Source organism: Hyperolius riggenbachi, chromosome 3 (assembly GCF_040937935.1).
Source record: "Hyperolius riggenbachi isolate aHypRig1 chromosome 3, aHypRig1.pri, whole genome shotgun sequence".
NCBI lineage: Eukaryota > Metazoa > Chordata > Amphibia > Anura > Hyperoliidae > Hyperolius > Hyperolius riggenbachi.
In genome coordinates this window covers 84568903-84581745 of record NC_090648.1, presented here as the reverse complement: position 1 = coordinate 84581745, position 12843 = coordinate 84568903, and the positions used below count along the sequence as shown (strand labels likewise).

Sequence of the window (12843 nt, the reverse complement as noted above, 5' to 3'; positions counted from 1 at the left end):
GGCTGTACAGGCAGATCCAGCCTCTGTATGCAGATAACATTCTTCAAACCCACCTCGGGTTCTCTTTAATTACTATTAAATGCAAGTTTATGCCTACTGTGTGCCTTGGAATATACTTGGATACAGTATTTGGGGAGGTGTTGACCCTCAGGAGGATTGTGCACAGGCATTCAGGTCTAATACACCTGACAGAGTTGGTAGCGGAGTTTTTTTTATATAAAAAAATAAACCCACAAGTTTGTGTTCTTTTCTCACTGTCCTTGGTACACTTCCTGGTGGTTCCTGTCCTCGGGAGAACACCCATTACCCAGCAAGCTCGTGGTGAGCCAGAACTCCTAGGAGTGTGTAAGGGGCTAAAAAGGACCAAAAAGCCCTCTTACTATGCAAAACCAAATTCCTTCATACGGACATTCATAGTGGATGTTAGACAGACACACTGCATGCACGCCCGTTGTGGGAAATGGCATTTGTTTTATGTTCCCAATGCTTTCCTGTTGCTGGTGTGGACACAGCCTGTGAAGGGGGATATAAGAATAGTAATGGTCACGTCTAGGAGAAGTCATGGAGAAGCAGGAGCCCAAGTGTGAGTATTACTTTGGGCCCCCTCAGGTATTCTATACATATCAATTAATATAGACAGCTGAAGTGTGAGAGAGGTGGAAGCAGAGGAAAAATCATGGGTTGCACATATAGGAGGTGACCATTACCAGCAGGGTACCAATGAAAAGCTAGTAGGAGGGTAAAAGCAGTAGGAGGCCCCTGGTGGACTTTGGTCTAGTGGCAAACACTGCATCTTCTACTGCAACGCCACTCCCAGTACCATAGTTAGCCTAAACTGGCGATCCGGCAGCTCCATTTACTTACGTGAGCATCCGGGTGTTTGAACAAAACACCACAGTTCTCCATTCTACTTCACGGATGTGTAACTTTAGTCAAAATTTGTCCTCTGCTCCAATAGATTAGCCACATTAGCTGTCAGGTAGCGTAAGCCACACTTACGGTACCTGACAGCCCCCTGCAGCAGCCCTGTGCCAGCGCCGTCACGGATCGATCCTCAGTTCCCCTGCAGCCATCAAGTTTCATTCTTGTCGACTGGGCAGTCGGTTGCCACTGCGCCTGTGCAGGTCATTGCCATGCGTGTCCTTTCCTTTTTCCATTCTGCGCATGCGAAGGATGCTCCCGGTGGCGAGAGTGTGATTGAAAACATGCACAACCAGGACAGCGCAGGCGCAGTGGCCATCCACATGGCTGAGTCGGCAAGAACGAAACTTAGTGGTTGTGGGGGACTAGAGAATCGAGCCATGAAAGCACATGCGCAGGGGGCTGGTAGAACCACCTAGTAGGTTAAGTTTAGGGTCCCTTTAAGCCAATTGCCACGTTTATAGCTGTAATGATCTGAAAACTAGCAGAAAATATACAATTTTTCCAGCATTCAGCTAACTGCCAAGTTTTTACACTGGCTTCATGCTGCTATAGATGTGTGACTACGACAACAGTGAATGCAGCTGTACAGCCATGCTAAGAGCATTTTCATTGGGCGATAACAACATGACAGCCTCCATAAGCCCCTCCCTGCAGGTTCCCTTTAAGAGTTTCGGCGCTCCAATATTTTCAGCGAAGGCACAACTGCATTATGGCACTTAGTAATACTTTAATAAAAGTAAAAGACTAAAGAATGGAGGAAGATGATGGAAGTCAGCACTGCACAGCTCCAGTCCACCAGGCAGCAATCCTTCTATAGTTTCGGGCTTTCCTCATAAAGAGAGTAAATTAAAGTGTAGCCCAAGGTGAGACCTGCAACAAGAAACGTATTCTTGCCTAGGCAGAGGGAAGCCTTTGGACAGTCCAGAGGCTTCAGTTGTCCTCTTTGCCCACACTGTTACTGCGCATGGACCCCTGGAATATATCTGACTAGAGTTTGTAGGATATTATATCTAAGCCACACCCCCAACCATATATAAGAGCATGGCCAGACCCGCTTGTGCATTGAGGGACTTCTTGCAATTACAGATAAGAGAAAGCGGCTGAGCACATCCAGTAAAAAACTCCAAAATGTATTAAAAATTCACATGCTCTAATAATGGTGCAGAACACACAGGAGAGAGGGTTACAGCATATTCAAAGGTCGACAGCCGTTTCGAACCCACGTATAGGGTGCTGATAATAAGAAGGTCCTGATGAAGCATTCCATACGTGGGTGCGAAACGGCTGTCGACCTTTGAATATGCTGTAACCCTCTGTCCTGTGTGGTCTGCACCATTATTAGAGCATGTGAATTTGTAATGATTTTGGAGGGATTTTTTTAATGGATGTGCTCTGCCACTTTCTCGTATCTGGATTTGCTGATTTTATTTGGATTTAGAGCACTCCAGTGTTTTTGCATGTCCAGGTCCTGTGCACCTTCCCTTCTTTCAAGATACTATCGAGCGACTTCTTGCTACTGTGCAGGTGCAGCCGTACTCGCTCGTGCATGAAGAGTGCGTCTGCAAGAACCAGAGCGGTAGGGGTAAGGAAGACACGGAAAGCTCTGGAGGATCCAAAGGCTCTGCTCTACCTAGGGAAGTATGTGTTTTTTTGTTGCAGGCTTCATCTCGAGTTCACTTTAAGCAGAGTGGGGTTTTCCATGGGAATTAGAAGCATCTGTACCAAGATCTTGGCCCGTAGATGCCCCCTGAGAGCTGGGGTTGTACACTCGAGATCTAGGCCTATCTAATTTTCATTGCATCCTCTCGGATATCACACTAGTGACTAGTCCATCACCCTCGGATACGGCAAGCTTTGTTGTGAGGTCCACCTAGACGTGTTCCTAAAACAGCTCTGCTGTTCAAAGACACAACACACAGGTGCTCTTCTTTCACTTATACAAGCAAATATATAAATAAAAAATTATTATTATTAGTATCTCAACCCAGACCGGAGGTCCTAGTATTTAATTAAAAAAGACCTAGTTTCCCTCAGAGATACCTCAGCTCTCAGCTGGGCCAGTCCATGTGATGAAAGCAGAGGGGTAGTCAATCACTCTTACAAATGCAGTTTTTCTGCAATTCTTTGGTCAGTTGTAAAGGTCCAGTAGCCTCACCATGAGTTATGAATGGAGCCCTTGCCCACAAGCTCAGACGCTGGAAGAGACGTTCCTCACGGATGGAAGACGTGTGAGGTCATAGCTCGTCTCGGGCCGCACTGTCAAAGGGGGAGCGGAGAGACGGGGTGTTCATGGCTTCACTGCGCAGCTTCTCCTGTTGTTGGGTCTTTCTGGACTTGGCTCTGTCCCAGTCAGTAGTTTCTGTCACATTGTCCCACACTACAGAGGTCTCTGTGTCACTGACGTAACCCTCGTCTCCGGTGTAATGGGTGGGGTAAAGCAGCAGAGGTTCCACAGAGAAGGCGTGCAGATCCCGCGGGGAGAAGTGTGAGGCGTAATCCTCCCTGCAGTTGGAAAAACAGAAAATTAAGGATGAAGCAACGTGTTTGTTTTTTATTATCTTCTTATAATAATATGAGAGTCACAATGACTGGGCACAACATATGCCAGACCAATAGTGATTGCGCACAGCATATCCCAGTGTCCATGACAACCCTCAGCATATACCTCGGTGCCAGTGACACCGCACAGCATACCCCGGTATCATTGACAACCCACAGCACACCGTGGCGTTAGCGACAACCCACAGCATACCCCCGGTGCAAGTGAATACCCACAGCATACTCTGGTGTCAGTGACAACGCACAGAATTCCAGTCTCAGTGACAATGCATAGCATACCCCGGTGTCAATGACAACCCACAGCATACCCTGGTGTCATTAACAACGCACAGCATACCCCGCAGTCAGCAACAATGCACAGCTTATACCCTGGAGTCAGTGACAACCCACAGCATAGCCCAGTGTCAGTGATGATGCACAGCATAGCCTGGAGTCAGGAATGGCACACAGCATATCACAGGGTCAATGACAAGGCACAGCATACCCCGGTGTCAGTTACTACACAAAGCATATCCCTGTGCCAGTGACAACGCAGGGATACCATCAGTGTGCAGGAGATCACAGACCCACTCACATTGGATGCTTGTCGTACATGACTGGCAGGAACTCATCCACAGGAAGCATCTTAGTCAGAGGCTCAGCATTTAGCAGCTTCTTTGCCCCCTGGAGGGAGATGAGGTACCCCAGTGTCCAGTACGAGTAATCAGCAATCACCAAGTTCCGGACCCCAGGCACAGACTCCTCCGGCTCCTCCACCTGCATCCGCTTCCGGCCAAGATAACTAGAATAAAAGAGGAGAGGGCATCATTAGCACACTGCCATGGAGATTCCTGCTCAGAGGAGCAACGGGAGGAGAGAGGAGAGATATTACAGGGGAGGGATGAGAAGATACACCAATCAGCAGCCTTTACAACTACACCATCCAATTCTCAAGTAGTCACATGATCGGGTATTATAATAATAATGAAAGCAGAATAACAGCAAAAAAGCAGGAAGTTTACATTATTAGGTGGATAAAAAGAAAAACTCAGTATTACATTTTCCAATCACACAAACAAAGCCGTGAATGATGAAAAGGAACCGGAGGTGAGAAGCCTATGCAGGCTGACATGTTTATTTCCTTTTGAACAATACCAGTTGCCTGGCAGCCCTGCTGATCTATTTGGCTGCAGTACTGTTGGAATGACACACCTGAAACAAGCATGCAGCTAATGCAGTCAGACTTTGTCAGAGCACCTGATCTGCATGCTTGTTCTGGGTCTGTGGCTAAATATATTAGAGGCAGAGGATCAGCAGGATAACCAGGCAATCTGCATTGTTTAAAAGCAAATATGGCAGCCTCCATGCCCCTCTCAATTCAGAAATGCTTTAAAGCAGACCTGAACTCAGAACTTCCTCTCTGCTCTAAAAGATAAGCAACAGCATAATAAGATCTACAGAAAAAACATTTCTTTGTTACGGCTGATACAAATCCTGCAATAAATCTGTAGTGTGTTTACTTCCTGCTTTCATGGAAGCAGACATATTGCTAACATCCTGTGTTTACAAATCAGCTGCTCTGCCAAGGCAGCCAGCTGACACAGCTGAGAGATCAAATTACAGTTATAGTTAGTCACAGATGAGGGGAAATAAGAAAGGCTCTTCTCTCTAAATACATACAGGGTGCATTTCTCTAAGTTTTCCTTCTGTCCTTTGGATGAGTTCAGGTCCACTTTAAGTGCTCAGTCATCAGGTAGCACCTGAAATGTGTGCTGACAGGTCTTTCATGCCCTATGGAGAGTCTTGATGCGTCTTTACAAGCGCTATGCGTCAGTGTCACATGCAAACAATGCCCCACAGGAACAAGCATTGCAGTTCTCCTGACTACAGACGGCGCAGCAGGTGTGCTGCCTGTGGCAAGTAAGCCCTGCAGGCTGCAATTAGTGAACGCGGAGGAAGCAGCGTTCCCTGAATCATGCTTGGATCAGACCGAATCACGTTCCTGAGGTCTTAATAAGCAGCACAAGTATGTGAACATGCCACGCCTACCTACACAGTATGCGCTTACTGAACATTTCATAATAAAGATAGAATCATTATTGCATCTGGGTCTTCCTTTGCAGCTTCCACTCTGCTGGGAAGAATCATGTCCCATGGATGTTGGAGTATGGCTGCAGGGATTTGCTGCTAATCACACACCCATTGATATTCTGCTAAATGCTTTAAGCCTTTATTATCAATTACCATTGAGATTCCTGTGATTATATATGCAAATGAGGAGCACCTTATAGAGATCTTTTTCTCTTTTTTAACAAAAAGAATTTTGTATTTGTGTCAATAAAGATTTTTGGGATATTTTTGTACCGGAAGAATTGCAAGACTTTGTGCTTCATGTATAGTCCTTTCTATGAATATAGTTAGTTGTTTGAAGTGAAGTGGATCACATCAAAAAGGACTTGATGTTTTTTTTAGTCTTTTCCCTCATCGACAAAAAAGACATTCCCGATTATTATACTACTATCAATGAGGCCAGACACTGGTATTGGGTTGTATCATTCTGATAAGGAAACACCGCTCACCACACCACCATGCCGAAATGGGAGCAGGACCAGGCTTTGCCAGACCTAACGACACAGGTAGAAGGAAAGTCCGCTCCACCAAATAGCACAAAAGGCCAGTCTTTATTTGCAAATCATTCTGGACAGAGACATATCAGCTCACGCATATCGGAGCACAAACTCAGTCAGTCATAGCTTTATAGCGGTCTTGGGTTGTAGGTCTGGCTCTATGTAATTCTGAAGGCATATGATCAGTCCAAGCCCATAGTCTGTGCAGGTAAATCCAGCTCTCACTTCAAGAGAAACCATAACCAAGGATTGAACTTCATCCCAATCAGAAGCTGATACCCCCTTTCCCATGAGAAATCTATTCCTTTTCTCAAACAGATCATCAGGGGGCGCTGTATGGCTAATATTGTGGTGAAACCCCTCCCACAGTGAGATGTCAGGACCATGGTCCTGCCAGTTTCCTGTCTGTGAACCTCATTGCATTGTGGGAAATAGCTGTTTACAGCTGTTTCCAACGGCCAAAAAAAGCAAGCAGCATCTCCTTCCACTGACATCACCTGCCAGCAGTAAAAATGTCATCATGTGATAAATGTCAGAATGTAAATCAGGGAGAAGAAAGATTTTACAATGGGCAAACACTGACTAAATCATTTATATATAATTATTGTAAAAATAAAGCACTTTTCTTATTACATTATTTTCACTGAAGTTCCTCTTTAACTACTTAAAGAGACACTGAAGCAGAAAAAAAATATGATATAATGATTTGTATATGTAGTACAGCTAAGAAATTAAACATTGGGAGCAGAGACATAAGTATAATATTGTTTTCAGTACAGGAAGAGTTAAGACACTCTAGTTGTTATCTATGCAAAACAAGCCATTCAGCTCCAAGACTTTCAAAGTGGCAGAGAGCTCTGTTATCTGAAGGTTATGATCTCAGCTGTCAGGCTTTTTCTTCTGCAGAGAACAGTTCAGGACAGGTCAAAAGTTCACTGCCTGCTCTGTAAAAATCATTTAGAATGCTGAGTAGTGGGGAAACTGCAAATATTAGAAAATGATGCAATATTATAAAAAACACTATATAACTGAAAATAAAAATATGAGGATATTTTCTTTGCTTCTAATATCCTATTACGGTAATTATCCGTACTACACAACCAATTCATTATATCATAATTTTTTTTCCGCTTTAGTGTCTCTTTAAAGGGATACTTAAGTCAAATAAAAAAAATTAGTTTTACTCACCTGGGGCTTCCCTCAGCCCCCTGCAGCTGTCCGGTGCCCTCTCAGCATCGCTCCGATCCTCCTGTCCCCGCCGGCGGCTGCTTCCGGTTTCGGCGACAGCCGCCGACAGGCTGGGAACGCGAGTGATTCTTCGCGTTCCCAGCCACAATAGCGCCCTCTATGCTGTTATTGCGGCAAGAAGGCAATAGCAGCATAGGGGGCGATATATTCCCAGCCTGTCGGCGGCTGTCGCCAAAACCAGAAGCAGCCGCCGGCGGGGACAGGAGGATCAGAGCGATGCTGCGAGGGCACAGGACGGCTGCAGGGGGCTGAGGGAAGCCCCAGGTGAGTAAAACTCATTTTTTTTATTTGACTTAAGTATCCCTTTAAGGGCCGCAATGATTGAAATCTACGCCCTGCTTGGTGGTTACCTGGCTGGCAGGGCGCATCTGCCGTTTGTCGCTCCAGCCGTGAATCCCCGCCGTGTTCCGTCGCAGCTCACTTGCTCTGTCTGTCTCTATAACGGCAGAGCCCTGTGAGCGGGTCAGGTGCTGATTTCATTGGCTCCTGGCCGGTGTCTATAAATGTAAGCAACTCCCATTGGCTTACATTGATAGGCAGGGTCAGGAGCCTGACCGGCTCACAGGAACTCTGCCGTCAGAGACGGCAAAGTGGTTGGCCCAGGTTCCCAAAGTCAGTCCACATGCCTTGATAAAGGGGTACCCTGTGTGACCCCCCCAAAACAATTGTTGAATTATTGTGGAGACTGGCACAATAAAAGGTGTGCTGTAAACTGGTGGTGTGCTGGTGATCCTTGTGGACTGACTTCAATGTGGTACTGCCTATACCACTTCACCAAGCACCCGCTCCAAAATCGGATGACGGAAGGTGTGCCTGCTTCACTCCAAAAACCAGGTTCCCAATGTGCGGCGGTGATGGCGATTGTGGTGGGTAAGTGCGGCGATTCGTCGTTATCCGTCGGGATTCCCTCATTTCTGTACCAGCGGTCTCTGGTCCTTAAGGGGGCAGAGACCGCTGGTACTTAAAGAGACTCTGTAACCTCAAAAACATCCCCTGGGGGGTACTCACCTCAGGTGGGGGAAGCCTCCGGATCCTAATGAGGCTTCCCACGCCGTCCTCTGTCCCACGGGGGTCTCGCTGCAGCCCTCCGAACAGCCGGCGACAGACCCGACTGTCAATTCAATATTTACCTTTGCTGGCTCCAGCGGGGGCGCTGTGGCTGCTTTCGGCTCCAAACTACACGGAAATACCCGATCTCAGTTGGGTCTGCTCTACTGCGCAGGCGCCGGAAACTTATGCCTGCGCAGTAGAGCAAACCTGACGGCAATCAGGTATTTCTGCCTACTTTGGAGCCGACAGCCGCCAGAGCGCCTGCGCAGGAGCCGGGAAGGTAAATATTGACGTCATCTTTCACGGAGGGCTGCAGCGAGACCCCTGAGGGACAGAGGACGGCGTGGGAAGCCTCATTAGGATCCGGAGGCTTCCCCCACTCGAGGTGAGTACCCCCCAGGGGACGTTTTGACGTTACAGATCCTCTTTAAGTGGTTAAGTTGTGCACACACAAGGAAACAGCCATGGAACGACCCATTAAAAAAGGGCGAGAGGTAATGCCGAGAGGAGAAGATCGGTAAATTTACAGATATTCTACCATCTCAAAGTCCCGGCAAAATCAGCTCAAGGGTGATCAAAAGCAGAAGACCCCGACCCGGGTGACGGCCTTCCTTTTTTTACAGGTTTGTCAGATGTATCCTTTAATGCAAGAGCATGTTTTTCCAGCAAGGTAAACCTGGAGTGTGTGCAGTCCTTTGTTATGGTCAAGTTATTAGGGCCTGTTTCCACTAGGGCCAAATGCAGCCCAAATCTGCACTGGATATGCCAGCAGGCGAGTCAGGCAGGAAAACGCTGCCTATACTTTCAATTGTTTGCAGGCCAGATCACACTGTGGTGCGATTCTGGACTGCATGCTGCAGATTTCTGCAGTACACACTTGAATGCCCAGCCGGGAGCGGCTAAGCGATCTGGATGCGCGCCGGCGTGTGTTGAGCAAGACATAGGCTGGCTAGCGGAAACCGGCCCCAAAATAAAAGGGAAACAGAACTGACTCAGCGTTATAGTACAAAGAAATCACTACTGAACAATATAGTAAACAAAGCCCCTGGAATGCAAACAGTAGGAAGAGATTCTACTACTTCACTGTTGGATATTTACAGAAGAATAAAGAAACCGTTACTCTTTATGACACTGCTGACTTCCCTTTAAGAAGCTCATGGAATCATTCCCTTTAAATGCTTATTGGTCCACCGCCAGCTTTATGTAAAAAACGAACCATGCTTACATGAGGTCCCAGTCCAGCTGTGCCTTCTCCACGTCCTGCAGCAGGTTCTCCAGCCGCCGCTTAAAGAAGATCTCAAACCTCAAATCATCCTCAAACACAGCAGACACAGCGAGAGACCGTTCCGAGATCTACGGGATCAGGCAAGAACGTTACACAACACACTCCTGATGGATAAGAATACAGAGATACATTCTTCCTTCCCACAATCAAAAACTAAAGCTGGCCATACATTAGAGTACCAAGCGGAAGCTCGGGTACAATATTACATACTTACCTAAAGAGAGGGAATACTCAGGATCCTATTGAGGCTTCCCTTTGCATGTATGCATGATGGATTATTGGGACTGTACAATTAACAAGCTGACACATCATTGCATTCCAGCGGTTCTGGAGGTGTGGCTAGCTTACAGGGACAGCAAAGGGATGATATGCATATTTAGCAGTAATGCATTGTGGGAGACATCATATGCTCACTCCAATCTGAATAATTGCAATTACCTTCTGTTTTAAAATAAATCTGAAGTGTGAGACCTATGGAAGTTGCCATACAGTATTTATTTCCTTTTAAACAATACCAGTTGCCTGGCAATTCTGCTGATCTTTTTGGTGAGTAGGGGCTAAATCACACACCCAGTGTTCTCCCCAGGGTCTTTTAGCCGGGTGCTCCACCCGGCTAGTTTTGGTGAGCACCCGGCTGTCATCGGCTCACCTTCTCCTATGCTATAAGCAGAATTGCGCTCGGAAGCACCAGCCCTGCATTCTCTCATATTGCCCCACCCAGCTACTTTTTCATGCCACCCAGCAGAAAAACTTTTCTAGGGAGAACACTGTACACCTGAAACAAGCGTGCATCTAATCTTGTCAGATTTGTCATAGACATCTCATATGAATGCTTGTTCAGGGTCATGTGTCAAACTCTGGCCCGCGGGCCAAATCTGGCCCTCAGCCTCATAAAATTTGGCCCGCCAGTGATTCAGTAATTAACATTGAATTTGGCCCGCGGCCATACTCCTGTTCCGTCCCGCCCAACTACCCGAGCTCCACCTACCCTTTTGCTATAACTAGCCGCTTGCCTCTTCTGCAGGCTGAATGATTACACCTGACTCCGCCCTCTTCCTGCGCTCTGCTCACTCCCGACACCTGCATCTGAGTGGTGAGTTGGCACATGGCAGTTATTCTCCTCCGCTGTCAGAACACACTTCTCGGAGGAACTGTGGGAGCCGAGGTAACAAAGGGGAGCGTAAGAGGCAGCTACATGGGACAGCACATGATTCCCCTCTGTAAATAAGATGAGCCCAATGGGGGAGCAGTGCAAGGAGTTGGGAGTCCACTGGCAACACTAAGGGGACATGACTTTCCCTCCCCACTCAAAAACACAACTTTCACATAAAAGTGTTTATATTTCATTAGACACGGAGCATCCTTAGTCTCCTTCCTGCAGGCATTGCACTCACACAGGGTGATTACCCGATCTGCGTGGGTATACAGAGCAGGGCTGTCAGCCTTATACAGGCGTTGCTCCTGCCAATCCACTGCAGCTACTACAGCCCAGCTAGTCTCTGTGAGCACTTGGCAGATGCCCGGACCAGCGCTGCTAACACAAAAGGCTGCCGCTCACCTTTGCATACCAGACCACATAGAGAGGAGCCCTGCAGCCTGAGTCCCTGCCGTTAAGATGGATCAATCCTCCTGGCAACCCATATGGTCTAGTAGTCAGCATCACTAAGGTGAGATCATCACCTGGCAGAGTGCCAGTATACACGTCTGAGTGTGCTCTTTCCCTTTTGTTTCCATCTCCTCCTGTGTATGCAGAGTTCCACACCACTTCTCAGTGCAGCACTGCTATATCTCCCCTTACAACACCTCATCAACCCCAGAAGTCCCCCCTGTGTTACAGGGGTCTATGTGTATGTGACTTTGTGCACAGGATATTGCTACAAACCAAACTCAAAAAAGGGGGCAGCCTGGAGAGGGGACAGGTGACACGTCTCTCAGCATAAAAAAAGAATGAAAATAAAGCACTGACTGAGTCTGGCAAAGGTGGCCGAAAGGAACAGTCTAATCTAGTGCACAATGAATGGGCTGTATGATTATAGCAGCCAGAGCTTGTGTGTGTCCCTCTGACCACTGTGGACTGGGCACTGGTAGGTAGCATGTTCTGCTGCTCCAGCATTAGGTCTGGGATGGATGGCTCTGTCAGTATGTTGTGCATGCGACAGCTCACAAGACTAACAGCCAATCATCCTGGATCTAATGCAGGAGCAGCAAAGCAAAGCCTCACATGCTGCCTACCAGCACCAGGTCCCCGGTGTTAAGAGGGACGCACACAAGCTCTGGCTGCTATAATACAGCCCAGTTCACAAAATAGTTCTAAATGTGAACGATTTTTCAATAAATATGACTGTTGGCCCTCGACATGGTCCAAGTTTTCAGTTTTGGCCCCGTGTCTATTTGAGTTTGACACCCCTGGCTTAAAGTGAACCAGAGACCAAGCACCCTCATGTATTTTACCATATATATCAGTGGGAACATTAGAGAAAACACCTACCCTGCTCTCCGTTTCATTCTGCACCCGCCGCAGCTTGTTTCTAATCAGACCTGATAAAATCCCCGACTGAGCATTCAGTCTGCCTTTGCTATAATGACTCAGCTATAATGATTCCTGAGCAGAGCCAGCAGGGGGCAGGCTTGGACTTGAAGACATGAGAGAACACAGACTGAGCTATAAATATTCCTGAGCAAAGCCAGACTGAATGCTCAGTTGGGGATTTTATCAGGGTTGATAAGAAGCAAGCTGTGCAGTGCAGAATGAAACAGAAAGCAGAGTAGGTGTTTTCTCTAGTGTTCCCACTGCTATATATGGTAAAATACACGAGGGTGCTTCGTCTCTGGTTCCCTTTAAGGTATTAGAGGCAGAGGGTCAGCAGGCCAGCCAGGCAATGTGCACTATTTAAAATCAGCCAGCCACCACATTCCTCTCCTTCCTTTAACATGGCAGATTTCTTTTTTGCATAGCATTTTAGTAAGAGGGCTTTTTGGTCCTTTTTAGCCCCTTACACACTCCTAGGAGTTCTGGTTCACCATGAGCTTGCTGGGCAATCTGTAACAAATACTTACAGCAGTAACATTACTAAGGTACAGGAAGTGAGAGGGGTACGGAGGCTGCCATACTTATTTCCCTTTAAACAATACACATTGCCGGCTGTCCTGCTGATCCTCTGCCACTATTAC

At 47.1% G+C, this 12843-nt stretch overlaps 1 protein-coding gene across 1 annotated transcript in view; it reads right to left on the bottom strand.

The window, feature by feature from the left end:
* Window positions 1-2912: 2912 nt before the first annotated feature.
* COLGALT1 (collagen beta(1-O)galactosyltransferase 1) overlaps window positions 2913-12843 on the bottom strand; it is a 97085-nt gene continuing 87154 nt past the window's right edge. Inside the window, exons 10-12 of the mRNA XM_068272242.1 lie at window positions 9613-9740; window positions 4058-4264; window positions 2913-3426 (exon numbers count right to left, since the gene is read on the bottom strand). Of these exons, the coding sequence (XP_068128343.1) occupies window positions 3159-3426; window positions 4058-4264; window positions 9613-9740 (603 nt within the window). The 3' untranslated portion in view covers window positions 2913-3158. The remainder of the gene's footprint in view (window positions 3427-4057; window positions 4265-9612; window positions 9741-12843) is intronic.